This window comes from Octopus sinensis, linkage group LG5 (assembly GCF_006345805.1).
Source record: "Octopus sinensis linkage group LG5, ASM634580v1, whole genome shotgun sequence".
Classification (NCBI taxonomy): Eukaryota; Metazoa; Mollusca; class Cephalopoda; order Octopoda; family Octopodidae; genus Octopus; species Octopus sinensis.
In genome coordinates this window covers 29962817-29985765 of record NC_043001.1, presented here as the reverse complement: position 1 = coordinate 29985765, position 22949 = coordinate 29962817, and the positions used below count along the sequence as shown (strand labels likewise).

Sequence of the window (22949 nt, the reverse complement as noted above, 5' to 3'; positions counted from 1 at the left end):
CTCATTAATATCAAACTGCTAATACTACAATGTCAATTAAATAAGAAAGGTTCAAATGAAATAATTTGAAAATAAAACTTTATTAAATAATTATATTCTATTTTGAAATTAAAATAATAATAAATCAAAGAGAAATATATGACAAGTTGTTGTATTTTATGCATTTTATATTTAAGCTTTTATGCTCAATAGCAACAAAAAACACTTGATGAATAGAAGTACTTACACAATCAATTTCTTTAAGGATGCTTGAGAGAGCTTCTAAATAACCACGTAAGCTGTACAGTTGGTCATGTAAGTTTTCAGACTCCCTATATTTGAACAAATGTGACAAAACAGAATTTACATTGATATACAGACACAGACATGCACGTTTTAAACTGCAAAAGAGTACTCAATACATGTGGTAGAGTTTAATTTTTAATGCAAAATCAAGGAATCACTCTGTAGCTATTTGAAGTGATGATGATCTTTAGCTTCTATGATAATCCTGTTTTTTTTTCTATATCTTGGACTTCACTAACCAATGTAAACTTACTTTTTTTAAGAGGACAAAATGTGATTTGAGGGAAATATGGCTGCTATTTCTGGTTGGCTGAGTGACAGTGTAGACACTCCCTTGTAGGTAACTGATAAGAATGTTAATATTGATTATAGTCATTATTATAAAACCAGTGCTGCCTTGACTGGCTTCCGTGCCGGTGGCACATAAAAAGCACCAACTGATCGTGGACATTGCCAGCCTACCCTGGCACCTGTGCCGGTGGCACGTAAAAAGCACCATCCGTATGTGGCTGATGCCAGCACCGCTTTGACTGGCTTCCATGTCGGTGGCACATAAAAAGCACCAACCGATTGTGGCTGTTGCCACCCTCGCCTGGCACGTAAAAAGCACCCACTACACTCATGGAGTGGTTGGCGTTAGGAAGGGCATCCAGCTGTAGAAACACTGCCAGATTAGACTGGAGCCTGGTGTAGCCTTCTGGCTTCCCAGACCCCGGTCGAACCGTCCAACCCATGCTAGCATGGAAAAGGGACGTCAAACGATGATGATGATGATGATTTATATGCAACTGTAGGTCTATTTGTTAATCCAAAAACAGAACCATTCAAAGAATGGTACTATGGTAGTATGTAAATACACTCAATAACACAATGATACTCTTTCAGTGTTTTTAACCCTTTTGATCTCAATCCCCTTAATACTCACCTGGATCTATGACACAAATTTCCTATTTTAAAGCAACCAAGATTAAAAACCTTCTATCAAAATTCCATACTCTTACTCTTTACTCTTTTACTTGTTTCAGTCATTTGACTGTGGCCATGCTGGAGCACCGCTTTAAGTCGAGCAAATCGACCCCAGGACTTATTCTTTGTAAGCCTAGTACTTATTCTATCGGTCTCTTTTGCCGAACCACTAAGATACAGGGACGTAAACACACACACACCGTCATCGGTTGTCAAGCGATGTTGGGGGGGACGAACTTAGACACACACACACACATATATATATGCATACACCCACACACACACATATATATACATATATATATATATACATATATATATATATATATATATATATATGCATATATTGGTAAAAACGGTAAGATAACAAAAGAAAGAGACCTCAATATTATGTAAATAGAGGAAACCGAAGAGATGGTGTTGGGGATTTCCACCTTGGCATCCGAAACTCAGAGTTTTATCTTGGCTATTGAATAATTGTCACATATTATTTTACAGATATATATATATATATATATATATATATATATATATATATATACGTCTACCAAATCCACTCACAAGGCTTTGGTTGGCCTGAGGCTATAGTAGAAGATACTTGCCCAAGGTGCCACACAATGGGTCTGAACCCGGAACCATGTGATTCGTAAGCAAGCTACTTACCACACAGCCACTCCTACGCCTTGATATTCCAAACATCAATTTGATAATGAGCAAAGTAGCTGGTTAGAAAATCTCTATAAGAGAAGTAATTTGTGTAGCCACTTCAACATGGCTGTTCTGTATGAACCAACGTTAATACCAATTGTTAACCCCAAGAGGATGCCTTCTCTAGCTGGTTTGCAAGTGTATCAATAATCAGCTAGAGAAGGTGTCCCCTTTGGGTTAAAACATGGTAGTAAAGTTGGTTTGAACAGAACAGTCCTGTTGAAGTGGCAACAACAATTTAATAATGGTTTCAAATTTTTGCACAAGGCCAGCAGTTTTCCTCATTATTTACAAAATTAATTGAAACAAAGGCAATGTATTTTAACAGGAATATGTTAACAAAAGTGGCAACAACAATTTAATAATGGTTTCAAATTTTTGCACAAGGCCAGCAGTTTTTCTCATTATTTACAAAATTAATTGAAACAAAGGCAATGTATTTTAACAGGAATATGTTAACAAAAGGTGGAGGCGCATGGCATAGTGGTTAGGGTGTCAGCATCATGATTGTAAGATTGTGGTTTCGATTCCTGGACTGGGCGACACATTGTTTTCTTGAGCAAAACACTTCATTTCCCATTGCTCAAGTCCACTCAGCTGGCAAAAATGAGTAACGCTGTGATAGACTGGCGTCCCGTCCAGTTGGGGAACACATACGCCATAGAAACCAGGAAACCGGGCCCATGAGCCTGGCTAAGCTTTAAAAAGGGCGCATTTATTTTCTCCAATGGACTGGCATCCTGTCCAGCTGGGGAACACATACGCCATAGAAACCAGGAAACCGGGCCCATGAGCCTGGCTAGGCTTTAAAAAGGGTGCATTTATTTTCTCCAATGGACTGGTGTCCCATCCAGCTGGGGAACACATACGCCATAGAAACCGGGAAACCTGGCCCATGAGATTGGCTAGGCTTTAAAAGGGCGCATTTATTTATGTTAACAAAAGAGCTAATTAATAGTCATTTATTTTTTCCATACTAGCATGAATAAAATAGTTTCTCTCTTTTTGATACATGTATATTGTTAGAGCTACTATTCATATATATATATATTCATTTTTTTGTAGCAAGATGCTCTTTATGCTCATAGTGAGCCAACATTGGTGGAGGAATGTATCCCTCAAGAGTAGAACATAACAACCTGTTGTAGTAAGATTTGAAATCTTGACCATGTGGTCAGTATTTCAGTAACTTAACTACTTAAGCTCTTTGCTAAAATCACTAGCATTCAAAATTGGTGTTGGTTGTCTGCAATATTCCATGGAAATACAACTGTCATTCAGCTGTGTGTGTTCAAAGAATTATGGAAAATATCTTATTTGGAAATAGGTGATGGCAAGTAATAGAAAGGGCATCTGGGCACAGAAAATCTGCCTCGGTGAATTCCATCTGACCTATGCAAGCATAGAAAAGTGTCCGCAAAAACAGGAAATGAGTGAGAAAAAATTTTTTAAAAAAAATTTACTTTTATAGATGTTCCATATTATATAATGAGTTTAATATTTGGTGACAAAAAAAAAACAAGATAGTTACTGAATAAGTATACTAATGACTGTAAAAACAATAAGTAATAATCATCATCGTTTAACGTCCGCTTTCCATGCTAGCATGGGTTGGATGGTTCGACCAGGGCCTGGGAAGCCAGGAGGCTGCACCAGGACCAGTCTGATCTAGCAGTGTTTCTACAGCTGGATGCTCTTCCTAATGCCAACTACTTCGTGAGTGTAGTGGGTGCTTTTTACGTGCCACCAGCACAGGTGCCAGGCAAGGCTGGTAAACGGCCACAATCGGTTGGTGCTTTTTACATGCCACCGCCAGTCGAGGTGGTGCTGGCAGCGGCCAATCTTCTTAATTATATACTTGAGATAGCAACAAAATGAGCTAATGTCACAGCCACTAATATCCTCATCAACATTTCACATTTATGTTCTATGCTGGTACAGGTTGGATGATTTGGCAAGATCCTATGGGCCCAAAGACTACATTGAGTCCCAGTGTCTTCTTTGACAAGGATTCCACAGCTGGATGTCCTTAATGTCAACAACTTTAAAGTGTGTACTGGGAGTCTTTTTCGTGCTACCGGCACTAGTGAGGCTATCATGCATTTTGAAAGACTATGGAACCTCAAAGGGCAACTTTATGCTGAAAGATGGGGAGCCAAAAATTGGTAAAAGTATGAGAGACGGGGCAAGAGTAGAAGTGAAGGTGGGAGTGACTGAGTGAAGCCCAAGAGCAATGAAAGGGTGAGGGTAGGAGATGACTCAGTGCTCAACAGCAGAATATTAATGAAGAAACAGTAGACAGAAGGACAATACACATTATGGAAAATGGAAAATTCAGAAAATATCAAATATCCTAATATGTAAGTGTGTACTGTAAATATATATAATATATCCAATGATGATGATCATCATCGTTTAGTGTCCGCTTTCCATGCTGGCATGGGTTGGACAGTTCAACTGGGGTCTGGGAAGCCAGAAGGTTGCACCAGGCCCAGTCTGATCTAGCAATGTTTATATGGCTGGATGCCCTTCCTAACGCCAACCACTTCATGAGTGTAGTGGGTGCTTTTTACGTGCCAGACGAGGCTGGCAAACGGCCACGATCGGATGGTGCTTTTTACGTGCCACTGGCATGGAGGCGAGGCGAGGCTGGCAACGGCCACGATCGGATGGTGCTTAAATGTTAATTCTAATTGATTGAGTATTGTATATTTTAGAACAATAATTTGGTATGTTTTTTTTTTTTAAACTTTTTTTCTTAAACAAAAATTACAAAAAGGCTTTTAGGATACAACTGAAGTAGATGAATCTAAATAAGAAAGAATAGATAAATTAACTTACTTTTCAAACAGATGTTTACTATGTTCTAACATCTCTCGAAACATAAAGTTGACATCATCTTGTGTGTGGAATTTCTTACAAGGCTGAAAAAGGAAAGATATAATAATAAAAAAAAGTGTACCTTTATAATTTAAAATGGTTTCAGCTGTAGGCACAAGGCCTGGAATTTTTGGGGAAGAGTAAGTCGATTACATTGACCCCAGTGTTTCACTGGTACTTAATTTATCAACCCCGAAAGGTTGAAAGGTAAAGCTGACCTCAGTGGAATTTGAACTCAGAATGTAGTTACGGGCAAAATACTTATTTCTTTACTACCACAAGGGGCTAAACACAGAGAGGACAATCAAGGACAGACAAATGGATTAAGTCGATTATATCGACCCCAGTGCGTAACTGGTACTTAATTTATCGACCCCAAAAAGATGAAAGGCAAAGTCGACCTCGGTGGAATTTGAACTCAGAACGTAACGGCAGACGAAATACCGTCAAGCATTTTGCCCGGTGTGCTAATGATTCTGCCAGCTTGCCATCTTCCTTTATACTTTAATATCGACAAAAGGATGTTTCTTTTACTTTCACTATTTGCTGTCACCAAACAAGTTAATTCATATATCACTGCTGACATTATATGTATGTCTGCATGTATACATATGTGTGCGTATATATATCATCATCATCATTTAATGTCTGTCTTCCATGCTGGCATGGGTTGGATGGTTTGACAGGAGCTGGAAAGCCAGAGAGATGCAACAGGCTCTTAGCGCACCACTAGCGTGGATGCCAGTCATTGAATTTGATTTCAATTTCGATTTCACTTGCCTCAACAGGTCTTCGCAAGCAGAGTTTAGTGTCCAATGAAGGAAAGGTACACATAAGTGAACTGGTTACACTCCTGGCATAGGCCACAAGGTTATGGTCTCACTTGCGCTTGCCAAGTTTTCTCAAGCACAGCATATTTCCAAAGGTCTCGGTCACTAGTCATTGCCTCGGTGAGGTCCAATGTTCGAAGGTCATACTTCACCACCTCATCCCAGGCCTTCCTGGGTCTACCTCTTTCACAGGTTCTCTCAACTCCTAGGGTGTAGCACTTTTTCACAAAGCTATCCTCATCCAATCTCGCCACATGACCATACCAGCACAGTCGTCTCTCTTGCACACCACATCTGATGCTTCTTAGGTCCAACTTTCCTCTCAAGGTACTAATACTCTGCCGACTATGCACACTGACATTACACATCCATTGGATCATACTGGCTTCATTCCTCGCAAACTTACACATGTCCTCAGCAGTCACGGCCCATGTTTCACTGCCATGTAGCATGGCTGTTCGTAAACATGCGTTGGACAATTTACCTTTTACTCTGAGCGAGAGGCCCTTTGTCACCAGCAGAGGTAAGAGCTCTCTGATCTTTGCCCAGGCTATTCTTATTCTAGCAGCTACGCACTCAGAGCATCCACCCCTGCTACTGACTTAGTCACCTAGATAATGGAAGCTTTCAACAACTTCTATTTTTACCCCTTGGCATGTGATGGAATCTGTTTGCTTCACATTTTCAGTGTTTATTGCCCATGCATCTGCCATAAAAGCTATCTTCCCAGTTAACCTTCCTATGATATTGCTGCACCTCTAATGTGTCCATAGCTTACACTAGGTACACCTTATGGAGTTTCTACCTATGCCTTTTCTACAGATTGAGCAGGGTCATCTACCTGAAGGGATTTGTGATTTGTCTGCCTTCCTGCTTATTGTATACAGAGTGGTCAGGATTACTACAGCTCACCAGAAAAAGAAATCAAAAGTGCATGAATGGTACATAGAATAATGCAGAGGAAGTGCACAGTGAATGAGTCATTTAAAAAAAGGTGGGAAGTAGGGCATTCAGTGTATCATCATCATCATCGTTTAACGTCTGTTTTCCATGCTAGCATGGGTTGGACGGTTCGACCGGGGTCTGGGAAGCCAGGAGGCTGCACCAGGCTCCAGTCTTATCTGGCAGTGTTTCTAAAGCTGGATGCCCTTCCTAACGCCAACCACTCTAAGAGTGTAATGGGTGCTTTTTACGTGCCACTGGCACAGGGGCCAGTGGAGGTTGGCAAACAGCCATGATCGGTTGGTGCTTTTACGTGTCACCGGCATGGAAGCCAGTCAGGCAGCGCTGGCATCTGTCACGTACTGTTTGCAAATCTCTAGAAGCATGGAAATTTAGAAAGATGTAGTGTCCTGACAGCTATCAACCGACACAAGTAGTTTAAATTGAAATTATTAGAAAGTTTCTCTGTAATGGGTGGATAATGATATTGGGATTATAAGTTATTATTTTTGATATTATTAATACTTACAATTTAAACTGGCTCACAGAATACTTATTTCAACATACAAAGATAAATATAAAGAATTGAAATGTAAAAAAAATACTTACACCAGCTAGTAAGCCAAAGCATTTAATGGCTACATCAATTTCCTTCTTTGTAGAATCTTTATTTTTTATAATGACATTTGACTTCTCGAGAAAGAACTGAAATAAATAAATAGAAATATGAGATGATTTGAGATTTAAAAAGGAGGCGCAAACAAGAAATTGTAATTTTTGCTTATTTCAACAGCATTATTAATGCAAGTGGTCATATATATGTGTGTGTGTATATATATATATAACATACAAAATGGGACAAGAACGCAAAACATCCAGACAGTTAGGTGATACAAAAAGGGACAACAAAACATCCAGATAGACGATACAAAGAAAACAAGGCCGGGTCATTTGGAGTTTTCTTTCCTCAGTTGAGTTCCAGATTATCTTTGCAGTTCTGACTGGTTATACTTGAGATTGCTTCAATCTGGCTAGCCCCAAGGAAATACTAAGCTAAGAGCATTAGATTCCTTGGAAGAAAGCAGCGAATGTATACGAAAATAAGGACGGAAAAAAAACAGAGAATGTTATACAAATACAAATAACAGGACATAACAACAGTTACATAGTGTGAGTACACTCGCTCATACAAACATCTGCAAAAGCATGAGCATATGTACATGTGAGGTTTAGTGTACTCATGATCACAAAGTAAGCTAGTTATCTACTTGGCGTTTCTAATTTCACCCATGTGCATTGTTTTTGATTTTGTTGACTACACAGTATAGTAGGGTCAGTTGGGCATCATCTGTGAGAAAAAGACCACCATGACACAATTCACTCAGCCAGAAATTTGGAAATGACATGCTGTGCTGCTTGGCATTCATGTTGGAAGGGCCAATATGAATAGATGGTAAACACACAAAACAATCGTTGGCTTGCTGTGTCCCCAAAACATGTACCGAGAGTGATAACATTCAAACATCCAGTCAACATCATGGTGTTTGGAGTGATCACTAGTGATGGTGGCATTATGTCTCCATTCATCTTCCAACATGGCCTCAGACTCAACATGAAGATCTACATCAAATGCCTGGAGGATGTAGTGCTAACCTGGGTCAAGAGGGGGCTGCTGGAAGATCCTGTCTGGCAACAAGGCTCTGCATCATGCCACACAAGCAGGAGAACCCTATCATGGCTGTCAAACAATTTCTGCAACCACATCATCTGTAACATCTAGCTACCTAATTCCCCAGACTGCAACCCGCTTCTGTGGAACATTTCATCTGTGAAAATTATAGCATACACAATATCAAAGATTGATCGTATGCTCCATTAGTGTGCCAGAGGATGAAGTGTGATAAGTGCGAGATACTGTCCAACCCATGACAACAAAGAAAAACAAACATAAGATGATGATGATAATAAAGCAACCAAACTTTGTCATTTTAAGCTGTCCTCTCAGTAGTTCTGTCATCAATTAAGAACTTAGATCAACATTACTAGCTCAGAAGATGAAAACTACCAATGGAGCTTCAATGTGGTTGCTTGATGTGCTAAAACAGCAGTTAAATTCCTCTCAAATTTCACTTTACCACTGTAAAAAAGGAATGATAATGGATAATAATGGTCCTGGAAATACTGTTAGAAAATACTGTCAGAAAACAGCACAGCTCCCATGACTTTCGGAAACATTTTTTCATGCTAAGAGTTGCTGAAGTATGGAACAAACTGCCAGCATCAGTTGTTAGTTGTCGGAGCACTGCATCCTTCAAAACTTCCATGCTTCCTGAGATTCGCCAACACTACACCTGATTTTCTCCCCTCATTCACTTTCCAGACATTTGTACATTACTGCATATGCTTTATACGCAATTTTGACAAGTTGTGGTGCACCTGAGCACTGTATACAATAATTTCATTATTATTATTATTATTTTTTAAAATAAGATGGGATGGTCAAAGTTAGGAATGCTAGTTGTTTATCCTCCACTTCAAGACTATTGTAAAAAGAAATCTGTCCATATGCATTGTACAGTCATCAATATTTCTTAACTCATAAGTTGTAGCAATACATCTCATGATTGATTTATTGTTGAACTAGCAGTATCGCCTGGCGTTGCTCGGGTTTGTTTTGACCCTTTAGAATTGGTAGTTTTGAAAAGTAAAAAAATTGCATTATGTAGTTTGTTATTCTCTTTAAGTGAACATTTTCATGGTTCAAATACACTGAAAAATGGTGACACAGCAGTTAAAAAATCGTAAAAAATAGGGATTTTCATAGAAAAAAAGGACCTTTTTGATGTAAATAATTTTTGGTGTTAACATGGTCCGATTTGAATTTTTTCTTCTATGGAAGGAAGAGCAAAGCCTTCTTCTATCATACTCTCAATTTTGGTCAACTTGCGCCACAGGGTCTTGGAGGAGAGCGTTAGTTGAAGGCTACCAAACCTGTCATACACAGACAACTTCAGCTTTATATATATAGATTAAAAAGTGAGAGTTAACAACAAAGAGCAACAAGTCAATATGGAATGAGAGTGAGTCAGACTTTGTGATATAGTAAAAAACTATAGGATGGAATGACTAAGTAGGTGTTTACCTCAAACATATTCTTTTGAAGAGCATCTTCATCTTCAACAATTGCTTGTGAAATCTGAAATATATAGAATGAAAAATAAATAAAATCAGGTGATCGCTGACAGAGCGGCTAACTGGCTTCCATGCCAGAGGCACATAAAAGGCACCATTTGAGTGTGATCGTTACCAGCGTCGCCTTACTGGCACTTGAGCCCCGTGCTAGTAGGGTGTTAAGAGCTCCATCCGAGCGTGATCGTTGCCAGAGTGGCTATGTGGCCTCTGTGCCGGGGGAACGTAAAAGGCACCATTCGAGCGTGATTGTTACCAGCATTGCCTTACTGGCACCTGTACTGGTGGCATGTGTAAAAGATTCGAGCGAGGTCATTGCCAGTACCACCTGACTGGCCCGTAAAAGCACTCATTACACTCTCAGAGTGGTTAGCGTTAGGAAGGGCATCCAGCTGTAGAAACTATGCCAGATCAAGATTGAAGCCTGGTGCAGCCATCTGGTTCGCCAGCCCTCAGTCAAATCATCCAACCCATGCTAGCATGGAAAGCAGACGTTAAATGATGATGATGATGATGATGATTTGAAAACTGAATAATGAACATTCTGTATTCAAAGTGATATTTTCCTAACAGGTTCTTGATGAAGTGAGTCTATAAGCATCATTTCTTTCCCAATTGAAACCAAAAGTTATTTCACTTAGAGATTTCTTTTCTCTTACCCACTAAAAACACTGTTTATTACCTGACAGACTATCATCATCTTTATTTAATGTCTGTTTTCTGAGCTGGCATGGGTTTGATGGTTTAACAGGAGCTAACAAACCAGAGGATTGCATCAAGCTCCAATGTCTGTTTTGGTATAGTTTTTACAGCTGGATATCCTTCCTAATGCCAACCACTTGACCAAGTGTACTGGGTGATTTTTATATGGTACTGGCACTAGAGAGGCTACCAAATAGCTTGCAAAACAAGAAACCTCAGCGGATGACATGCCAAACCTCTATCACTCACTATGAGTATTAATGGAATACTATCCTTGTGAATCTTAGGGTGATGATGATGATGATATTATTCTTGGTGATTTTAAGCAATGTGAATTCAACCTACTAACAGATTGTTGTAGATATTAGCTTTATATTTCAGGAATATGATAAGTTACTTAAAAAATCCCACATCCCTACATATATATATATATATATCATTGTCATCGTCGTTTAATGTCTGCTTTCCATACTGATAGGAGTTGGATGGTTTGACTGAGGGCTGGCAAGCCAGAAGACAGCACCAGGCTCCAATCCGATCTGGCCATGTTTCTACAGCTGGATTCCCTTCCTAATGCCAAACACTCCGAGAGTGTAGTGGATGCTTTTTACGTGCCACTGGCAAGGGAGCCAGTCAGGCGGCACTGGCAATGACCATGCTGGGATGGTGCTTTTTACATGCCACGGGTACGGGAACAAGTCAGGCAGCACTGGCAACGATCATGCTGGAATGGTGCTTTTTATGTGCAACTGGCATGAGTGCCAATCAGGCAGTACTGTCATTGGCCATGATAATGACTTCACTTGCCTCAACAGGTCTTTGCAAGAGCAGTTTATTGTCCAATGATTGAAGGGTACTCATAAATGGGCTGGTTATGCTGCACTGGAATAGGCCACAGTCACAGACTCACTTGGCTTGCTGGGTCTTCTCAAGCACAGCATATCTCAAAAGGTCTTGGTCACATGTCATCGCCTTGGTGAAACCTAACAGTTGAAGGTCATGCTTCATCACCTCATCCAAGGTCTTCCTGGATCTATTTCTTCTACAGGTTTCCTCTACTGCTAGGGTGTGACACTTTTTCACACAGCTGTCCTCATCCATACACACCACATGACCATACCAGCGCATTCATCTCTCTTGCACACCACATCTGATGCTTCTTCTGTCCAAATTTTCTCTCAAGGTGCTTACATTCTGTTGTGTATACACACTGTCATTACACATCCAGCAGAGTATATATATATATATATATATATATATTTAAAATAAGGGTGAGAATTAGATATTAATTTAATTAACATCGATTTCACACCAGTGGTCTAGCATAAAAAAAAAAACTGAAAGTTCAGTAAAACTGTATTATATATATATTAGAGGGAACCCTCTAATATATATATAAGGAATGAGCTGTCTTTGGCTGCTATTTCTAAATTTTCAGTATGTGGTGAAGCAACTTGTTGCTTAACCCTTAATTATATTTAATTATATAAAAAATTTTTTTGTAAAAGTTTCTACCGATAATGGTTCTCTTTCCATACCAAAACTACTTGGTAAAATTTGTTAATCATTAAATTAATAATTCTTTACCCTATATCTGTGTATATATATATATATATATATATATGTTTTTCTACATATTATATACATTATATTATTCTTGTAATTTACTTAATCTTTACTTTTTAATTGTTATTTTAATTTTAACTTTTCTATTATATGTAATTTTCTAGATGGTGTAATTTAATTATTCATTTTGAATTGATAAAAGGTGTTTTTTTTTAAATATTTTATATATATATATATTATAGTGTGTGGAATTTGATTTAGTATTTCTAAATTGAATTCTTTTTCCTTGTAAGTTTGGATTTTATTCCCTCAAATAATAATTATATATATATACACAATACAACAATACATTACACATCACATCACAACACACCACCCACAGCACACCGCCCACACACCCATCCCCACATCTTTACACCTACACATACATACACATATCACATCACAACACACCACCCACACACCCATCCCCACATCTCCACACCCACACATACATACATACACACGTCCAGACCACCAGCCCTCTTTCACACCCACATACATGCTCTCTTATACACACACGCACCTTTGTGTTGGGGACACCTTCGTTTTAGAAGTCACTTGACCCTGTTATCTCCCCTACTGTCCTTCTAGCGTCTGACCTCTGCCTGAAGTCAGAACGCCATGATAGATCGTTAGCTCCTACACACATATTTTTTCTCTCCTTGTTTTTTTCTGTGTATCTTTCTGTCGAAGAGCGTAGGCTCTAAACATAAAAGACTTGTTCTATTTCTATTCCTGAGCGCCATACTAATACATTTGTTTGTTTGTACTCCACCTGCCTTCGTCTTTTGTTTATTTTCGTAAACCTTCCTGTTATATATATATATATATATATATATAGTTAGAACTTACTTGATATATAAAAGCTTCCATTGCCCATTGTCCATGATTTGCTAATTCTCTGTTTTTGTGATGGAACCATTTCAGGAAGACATCATACATGTCCTATTAAATGACAAGTTAAAATAGATAGATAAAGACAAAACATGTCAAGCATAAACTCACTAAGAAAAATTAACAATCAAATTTATATTAATGAATTAATTTTAACAGCTTTTATTAAAATTTGAGGATCCTGTATGGCAGCGAGTTCAAATTTTTACATCGACCAGTTAAGCAAAGACCAAGCAGTCAACAGGTTCCACTCATACTTCATAAATTAGTGGCAATGATAAGGAAGGATATTATTCCAGAGATATACAGATATCCATATCTAAATAAAGCCTCTCACTCATGACAGATAAAAAGGTAAAAAAAAAAAAGATGAATTGGTTTGTAGTGATCCTGTACAACGGCGCGCGCGCGCACCGCCCCCTTTCTGTTTCGCGCATGCGGAGGGACCGGAAGAGGGAATTTGCTGACGTGGTGTTTGGCTTGTTGGGCCAAGGGAGCGTGAACCTTAAAAGGGTCTGGGAGATACAGCAGCAGCAGGCAGTGACTTGAGACACGACGACTGAAGGCAACAGACGTGTAATTCTTTCTCTCTCCGGACTTGATTATAGCAGCAGCCTTTACCAAAACTTTTACCAGCATTTGTTGCCGACCACATCATCTTCTCCCTAATCGGACGCCATCTTGACCAGTGTCGTTTGCATTTGAATACTGTAAATTCTACAGCGATAAAGTTCAGCTCTGACACATACATACCAAAGGGATACCAGATACACCACTTATTTGTTACTGTCATAAGAGAATAAAGTAGATATATATTTTTTACGTTTGCGTCTTGTTGTTTCTGACTGGTAGAATCTGGATTATTAAAAAGCAACGGATAGTGATTGCTTCTTGCACCCAAACAGTGCAGAGAGGACGTTCACTAACGTTTCAGGTTAAAGTAAAATGGCAAGTTTTAGAGTTTACTGACGCTACAAAACATCATCATCATCATCTTTTAAAGTCCCCATTCCATGCTAGCATGGGTTGGACGATTTGACTGAGGTCTGGCGAACCAGATGGCTGCACCAGCTACCAATCTGATCTGGCAGAGTTTCTACAGTTGGATGCCCTTCCTAATGCCAACCACTCTGAGAGTGTCGTGGGTGCTTTTATGTGCCACCAGCACGAGGGCCAGTCAGGCGGTACTGGCAATGGCCATGCTCAAATGGTGCTTTTTATGTGCCACCTGCACAGGAGCCAGTCCAGTGGCACTGGCAATGCCCTCGCTCAAATGTTTTTTCACATGCCACCAGCACAAGTACCAGTAAGGCGACGCGGGTAATGATCAATATAGAGAATTTCAGGAATGAAAATAGAAGCAGTGGTCGTGTGATAATCATTATCGTCCACATGTACATGCTTTGTGTGTTTGCTGGTAGGCAGTGATTTGGTGTACTGGGTGTTAAAAATGCTTCAAAATCTTATACCCTCTGCCACATTCCTTAATTACTTCTTCATGTTAATCCTTAAAATATTTCTAGTCTGAAACCCTAGTTTCCCACCTTTATAGATTTCTTATATAGGGACAAAACAAAACAATTTCTAGGGCTTGGGGAACACAGTCAATTATTTCAGTCTTATTATACTACAAATATTATTATATACCACAGATATTATTATTATAGTGTATTTAACATATCATTATATCTTAAATACACTATAACTGAAAGAAAATGGAAAAGCAATAGCTAGAACATTTTTTATTATGAGTGGTTGGCATCCAGCTGTAGATCATCATCATTTAGTGTCCGCTCTCCATGCTAGCATGGGTTGGACGGTTCAACTGGGGTCTGGGAAACCAGAAGGCTGCACTAGGCCCAGTCTGATCTGGCAGTGTTTCTACGGCTGGATGCCCTTCCTAACGCCAACCACTCCGTGAGTGTAGTGGGTGCTTTTCACGTGCCACCCGCACAGGTGCCAGACGGGGCTGGCAAACGGCCACGGACGGATGGTGCATTTTATGTGTCACCGGCACGGGGGCCAGGCGAGGCTGGCAAACGGCCACGGACGGATGGTGCTTTTTACGTGTCACCGGCACGGGGGCCAGGCAAGGCTGGCAACGGCCACGAACGGATGGTGCTTTTTACGTGCCATGCTAAATCAGACTGGAGTCTGGTGCAGCCTTCCAGTGTCCTGGACAAACCATCCAACCCATGCCAGCATGGACAATGGATGTTAAATGATGATGATGATGATGATGATGATGATGAATAAGATTTGGTTCTCCTGATCGCCGAGTTGATCAGTTGCGTTTCTCTCTTCTACTTTTAACATGGTTTGCTTTTTTCTTTCCGTCTCCAGTCTTTTAGGACATTTCCCTTGCATTACCCACATATTTGTCTCATCTTATAGCTGCAAGGTCTTATTTGTTTGTGCAATGTATATTTATCTTATTTTGTTTGTAAATTCACATTCTGTCATGTTTGTTTTTGTCACTGTCATCTGATCACCATTCTCAGCAGCTTCTCACCACTGACACCACCAAATATGAACAATATTAGTTAAAGGCATGAAATTGCAAGGATCTTTTGAACAATAACAGATGAGGAATTAGCAACATCTTGTCCTGTGTGTGAATATTCTGTTTGTTCCTTTGTTTTGTTTAAATTTTGAAACAATATATATATAATATATATATATATATATATATATATATATATATATATATAATAATAAGAGTAAATAATTTCTTTGATGGTTTTTCAGACAACCAACAATTATTTACCGGTAGATTTCGGTATGTAAATATGACCATTAGCGGCGGGAACTTCTGTGAAGTTCAGTATATATTGTATATAAGTAGAAGGGCAGGCAACAGGTTGCTTTGCCGCATACCGAAAGAATTAGAAATAGCAGTCAGAGACTGTTTATTTCTATTTTCTACAAGTGGGGCTCCACATACGACATAACCCTGCAATTCACATACGAAAAATATGCAAAATATTGTAGAAAATAGAAATAAACAGTCTCTGACTGCTATTTCTAATTCTTTCGGTATGTGGCAAAGCAACCTGTTGCCTGCCCTTCTACTTATATATATATATATATATATACGATTTCAGGAGGACGATTGGGATCACGTGGATGAGAAAGGCGCAATCCAGAGAGGAGTGGACAGCGTGCTGTGACCAGCGGTGTCAAATGGACGCCTGACAGACTGGTCGGTCAAAGTGATCAAGTGATATATATATATATATATATATATATATATATATATATATATATGTATATATATATATGTATGTATATATATTTTTGGGGTCATCCCATAAATAATGTTTCTTTTCAATTGCATGAACTAAAAGTTGGAGGGGAACAGGATAAACTACCTGCATCAGCTTGCCATAAAAGCAGGTTGTAATTTTACCTTGTCCTTATTCTTAGAGCAAGTTTTGAAGAGTGCAGTTCAATTTTAACAGCTGTTTTTTCAAGGCGATAATAGAAGTGACAAAGGAGCATATTTGCCATATTTTGCTTAATGAGTTCAATAAAGGCAACAACGCAATGGAAAGTGTGAGGAATATTAATGCAGTGTATGAAGATCAGACAATAAGTGTAAGACAGTATCAACGGCGGTTCCAGAAATTCTGACCTGGAAACTACAGCCTAGAAGACAAGCCTTGTCCAGGAAGATCTGTAGAGCTGGACAAGGTTGTTCTGCAAACCTTGGTGGAACAAAATCCCATTCTAACTGTTGAGGAACTAGCAGAGAAGCTTGGATTTAGTCATTCAACCATTCATTGGCACCTGCGTACCATCAGAAAAGTCAGTAAATTGAGTCAATGGGTTCCTCATAAACTTTCTGAGTCTAATCAAGCACAGAGAGTGAATATGTGCTTTTCTTTGCTATCATGTCTCACAAATGAACCATTTTTGGACTGAATAGTAACTGGTGGCAAGAAATGGGTTCTCTATAAAAATGTCAAGCATTAAAGACAGTAGGTAGGGAAAGGAAACAGCACCCCAGGTTAAAGAAGGTCTTCACCCACATAAGGTGTTGTTATCTGTTTGGTGGGATATGAAAGGTTTAGCCCACTGTGAAATTTTAAACCCAACCCAAATAATAACAAAGTAGATCTATTGTGAGCAGCTTGAGTGGCTTAAGTCAGCACTAGAAAAAATATGACCATCTTTGGTTTCAAGATGAAAGGTGTTCTTTCATCAGGATAATGCTCGGCCACATACAGTGAGGTTGACATTCCAAAGGCTGGAGCAGTTTGAATGGTAAACAATGCACCACCCACTATATTCACCAGACATTGCCCCATCTGATTATCATTTATTCCACAATCTTCAAAATCACTTTGATGGAAAAAAGATGAATTCTGTAGATGAGGTCAGAACAGCACTGGAGGAGTATTCTTCGTCAAGGACGAATGAATTTTGGAAGAGGGGCTTTGCAAGTCTACCAGATAGATGGGAGAGCATTGTAGGAAATGAAGGAGAGTATAATTAAGATTAAAAAAGAATTTTGTTTATCTTAATTTTGAAAAATAAAAGAAGTATAAAAAAAAACCATTATTTATGGGATGACCGAATATGTCATCTTTTACTTGTGCCAGTCGTTGGACTATAACCATGCTGGGGTACCACCTGGAAGGGTTTCAGTCAAATTAATTGATCCCAATACTTATGTTTTTAAAACATTTTCTTAAGGAAGTAAATAAGCCAATACCTGTTGTCAAGCAGTGACAGGTGACAAGCACAAACACACATACATGTGATGGGTTCCTTTCAGTTTCTGTCTATCAAATCCACTCACAAAGCTTTGGTTGGCCCAGCGCCATTGTAGAAGACACTTGCCCAAAGTGTCGTGCAGCAAGAATGAACCTGGAACCATGTGCCTGGGAAGCAAACTTGTTACTGTACAGCCTCATACATATATGTATAAATATGTGTGCTACTGTCTCCTCGTCTTGAGTTCATGTAATAGTTGTAGATGAATATCACTATTACATAAATAGTGTCCTTCATTTCTAGACTTCCATGAAGACGTGTCTGGTCATGGGGAATGTTACCTTACTTGGAAACAGAAGGGTATCTGGACGTAGAAATTTTGCCTCAACAAATTCTGTCCAACCCATGGAAAAAAATGGATGTTAAAAGCAATGATATACTCTTTTACTCTTTACTTGTTTCAGTCATTTGACTGCGGCCATGATGGAGCACCGCCTTTTAGTCGAGCAAATTGACCCCGGGAGTTATTCTTTGTAAGCCCAGTACTTATTCTATCGGTCTCTTTTGCCGAACCGCTAAGTGACGGGGACATAAACACACCAGCATCGGTTGTCAAGCAATGCTAGGGGGACAAACACAGACACACAAACACATACATAGATATATATATACATATATACAACAGGCTTCTTTCAGTTTCTGTCTACCAAATCCACTCACAAGGCTTTGGTCGGCCCGGGGCTATAGCAGAAGACACTTGCCAAAGATGCCACGCAGTGGGACTGAACCCGGAACCATGTGGTTGGTTAGCAAGCTACTTACCACACAGCCCCTCCTGCGCCTATATATGTATACCAGTGTGCATATGTGTGTTTGTGTGAGTGAGTTTTTATTTCCCCCATCTGCACATGTGTTCACTGGTTGTAAACAATGGCATCACAAACAAACGGTGTCATTTGCTTGCAGTCCACCATGAGAGAATGTCTGGATTTTTTGACATGATGCATGGCAGGTTGTGTAACAGATTCATTCAACCAGTGTCGTTCATTACCTGTTCTCTATGTAACCATGTTGGGGGATGTTTGTTGTTCTATAGATTGAGAGGGTACTACTACACTTGAAAACAGCTAAGTGTTGACATCAGAGAGAGCACCTGCCATAGAGAAACTCTGCCCTAACTTATTCATATTTGACCTACATGAGCATGAAAAAGTAGACATTGAAATGTTGATGATGAGTCTACATGGCCGATGTTTTGTTTAACAACAACAGTATTTTCTGACAATAATAGATAAACTTACCTCATAACAGTCTTGCAGGAATTTAATAAAAAATGCAGAATGGTTTTCAAATAATATTAAACTTGCTTTTGGCATTTCATAACGGGAAAGATCAAGATCGGGTTTGGCAGCACTGCGTGCAGCTTGAAAAAGCTCATAATATTTTTTAACACCCTCTATAAAGAAAACAAAGTTAAAGGTTTAAGAATTATTTAATTATTATTTAGATTTGTTATAAAAGAAGTTATGTAAAATAAATGATTTCTAACATTAACATATGGCTAAACATTTTAGCAGAGAGAACAATCCATAATCAACCAAGACATATCCTAAAACCAAAGTTCCATGTAAAAAGCAATAGGGCTGATGTCACATAAAACGTACTGGGGATTGTGTCACATAAAAAAAAACTGGTGATGGCGACATGTAGAAAGCTCCCAGTACACATAGTAATGTGGTTGGTGTTAGGAAGGGCATCCAGTTGTAGAAATCAAGCCAAAACAGACTACGGAACCTGGTGCAGCCCCTGGCCTTGCCAGCTCCTGTCAAGTTGTCCAACCCATATCAACATGGAAAATGGATGTTAAATGATAATCACGACAATGATGAACGAAGGATGAAAGGTAAAACTGATCTCAGTTGAATTTGAATGTAGTACAGGTGTGTCATCAAAGAAAGTAAGATATTTACTGTAAATTGAAATAGTTTTTACATGATATCTACAATTTTCAATGACATGCTTAGAAAAAGATAGCATACAAGAAATAGCAGCCAAGTGACATAGTAGTGGCAGATTAGAAGGCTTTGCTTCCATTTTGATAACATTATTTGGCATTAACAATTTCATTATGCATATTTAACTATCAGTTAAAAGTAAATTTTCTTATTTCTTTACTACCCACAAGGAGCTAAACACAGAGGGGACAAACAAGGACAGACAAAGGGATCAAGTCGATTACATCGACCCCAGTGTGTAACTGGTACTTAATTTATCGACCCAGAAAGGATGAAAGGCAAAGTCGACCTCGGCGGAATTTGAACTCAGAACGTAACGGCAGACAAAATACGGCTATGCATTTCGTTCGGCGTGCTAACGTTTCTGCCAGCTTTCTATGCCATATACAATAGGGCTACATAAGAAAATGGTGACTCAGAGTCATAAAATGTACATGGCATGAATTTCTTTCATATATTTAGTGTGTTGGGAATTTTTTTCTTTATATTATAACCTGTTTGATAATGTTCAAGTTGAATGAATTGTTGCCATGTTAACCCCCTAATAATGTTTGGTTATTACTGAGTATTTGGAAGCTTTTAATACTCAATGAAATTATTGGTTTCAAATTTTGGCACAAGACAAGCAATTTAGAGGGAGAGGTTCAATCAATTACATTCTTTTACATGTTTCAGCCATTTGACTGTGGCCATGCTGGAGCACTGCCTTTAGTCGAGCAAATCGACCCCAGGACTTATTCTTTTTAAGCCTAGTACTTATTCTATCGGTCTCTTTTGCCGAACCGCTAAGTTACGGGGCCGTAAACACACCAGCATCGATTGTCAAGTGATGATGGGGGAACAAACACAGACACACAAACACGCACATACATACATATATATATATATATATATACACATATATGACGGGCTTCTTTCAGTTTCCATCTACCAAATCCACTCACAAGGCTTTGGCCGGCCCGAGGCTATATGGTAGAAGACACTTGTCCAAGGTGCCACGCAGTGTGACTGAACCCAGAACAATGTGGTTCGTAAGCAAGCTACTTACCACACAGCCAAGCCTACATGGAGCCCAGTGCTCAACTGGTACTTATTTTATCAATCCTGAAAGGATGAAAGATAAAGTCAATCGCAGCAGAATTTGAATTCAGAACATGAAGATGGCTGAAATGCTGCTAAGCATTTTATCTGAGATGCTAACGATTCCGCCAGCTCATTGCCCTTTCAATGAAATTATTATAGTCAATTATGGATCTTGATTGTTGAACTTACCTTCAAGATCATATGGTGTATGCTTCGATAAGAGTTTGTTGCAACCTTCAAGACAAGCAGCAATGATTAGGAATTCAGGTTTCTTGAGACTTCTAAACTGAAATAGAAATTCACATACCTAAGTTACCTAATTACATTTTCTTGGATACAAATTAAACAAAGATCTTTTCAAATATTTAATAATGGTTTCATATTTTGGCACAAGGCCAGCAATTTCGGGGCAGTGGGTTAGTTAATAACACTGATCCCAGTGCTCACCACATGACCATACCAGCGCAGTCGTCTCTCTTACACACCACATCTGATGCTTCTTAGGTCCAACTTTTCTCTCAAGGTACTTACACTCTGTCGAGTATGCACACTGACATTACACATCCATCGGATCATACTGGTTTCATTCCTTGCAAGCTTATGCATGTCCTCAGCAGTCACAGCCCATGTTTCACTGCCATGTAGCATGGCTGTTTGTACACATGCATCATACAATCTACCTTTTACTCTGAGCAAAAAGCCCGTTGTCACCAGCAGAGGTAAAAGCTCTCTGAACTTTGCCCAGGCTATTCTTATTCTAGCAGCTACACTTTCTGCGCACCCTCCCCCGCTACTGACTTGGTCACCTAGGTAATGGAAGCTATCAACTACTTCTAGTTTTTCTCCCTGGAAAGTGGCGGAATTTGTTCTCTGTGTATTTTCAGTGTTTATTGCTCCCGAGCATCTGCCACATACAAAAACTATCTTCCCACCTCTTATGTGTCCATAGCTTACACTGGGTACATCTTATAGAGTTTCTACCTACACCTCTACTACAGATCGAGCAGGGCCATCTACCTGAAGGGATTTGTGGTTTGCCTGCCTTCCTACTTATTAGGACTTTGGTTTTAGCTAGGTTGACTCTAAGGCCCTTCGATTCTAATCCTTGTTTCCACACTTGAAACTTCTCCTCTAGTTCTGATAGTGACTCAGCAATTAGAGCAAGGTCATTAACCTCTCTGCAATCTCTCACACAGTTATATGACAATCAGATTCAATTATGGCTTTGATTCGATCATCATCAACTTCAGTAGGTCGACCAGAACATTGGTCATCTTTGAGTGAAAAATCTCCAGAATGGAATTTTTTAAAACCATTTCTGGCATATGTATTTTGTTAAGCAATCAACACGCATATCTCTTTGTAAGCCTCAGCAGCTTTCTTGCCTTTATGAAAATAAAAAAGCAAAATATGGTGAAAATGTTCGTTTTTGCACTGCATTTTAAAATTGACACTGAACTTACAGCTGTAAGCAAAATTACGCGATTTGTTCTATAGTATGTCAAAAGTAACAGTTATCAAATGTCAAAACGAAAAAATCATAACATTGATGAAAGTCATTCTAAAATATCATAACACTATCTATTTGCAAAAAACGAAATTACTTTCTTACCAACTCAGTGTATATGCATATAATTCCAAATGTTCATAATCATCATCATCATCGTTTAACATCCGTTTTCCATACTAGCATGGGTTGGACGATTTGACTGAGGGCTGGCGAACCAGATGGCTGCACCAGGCTTCAATCTTGATCTGACAGAGTTTCTACAGCTGGATGCCCTTCCTAACGCCAACTACTCTGAGAGTGTAGTATGTGCTTTTACGTGCCAGTCAGGCGGTACTGGCAACGACCTCGCTCAAATCTTTTACACATGCCACCGGCACAGGTACCAGTAAGGCGATGCTGGTAACGATCACGCTTGAAATGTGCCTTTTATGTGCCACCGGCATGGAAGCCAGTTAGCCGCTCTGGCAACGATCATGCTCGGATGGTGCTCTTTGCACTCCGCTAGCACGGACGCCAGTCATTGAATTTGATTTTCATTTTGATTTTGATTTCGCAAGCAGAGTTTTAGTGTCCAAAGAAGGAAAAGGTATGCATAAGTGGGCTGGTTACGCCCCTGGC

The 22949-nt window shown here is 39.2% G+C and overlaps 1 protein-coding gene across 2 annotated transcripts in view; it reads right to left on the bottom strand.

Moving 5' to 3' along the window:
* Positions 1 to 22949, bottom strand: part of LOC115211686 (DNA-dependent protein kinase catalytic subunit) — a 266170-nt gene that overhangs the window by 210458 nt on the left and 32763 nt on the right. For both annotated transcript variants that reach the window (XM_029780332.2, XM_036503287.1), the window contains exons 7-13: positions 21011 to 21107; positions 19025 to 19179; positions 12963 to 13055; positions 9754 to 9807; positions 7221 to 7316; positions 4801 to 4883; positions 227 to 311 (exon numbers count right to left, since the gene is read on the bottom strand). In XM_029780332.2, coding sequence (XP_029636192.2) covers positions 227 to 311; positions 4801 to 4883; positions 7221 to 7316; positions 9754 to 9807; positions 12963 to 13055; positions 19025 to 19179; positions 21011 to 21107 — 663 coding nt within the window. The remainder of the gene's footprint in view (positions 1 to 226; positions 312 to 4800; positions 4884 to 7220; positions 7317 to 9753; positions 9808 to 12962; positions 13056 to 19024; positions 19180 to 21010; positions 21108 to 22949) is intronic.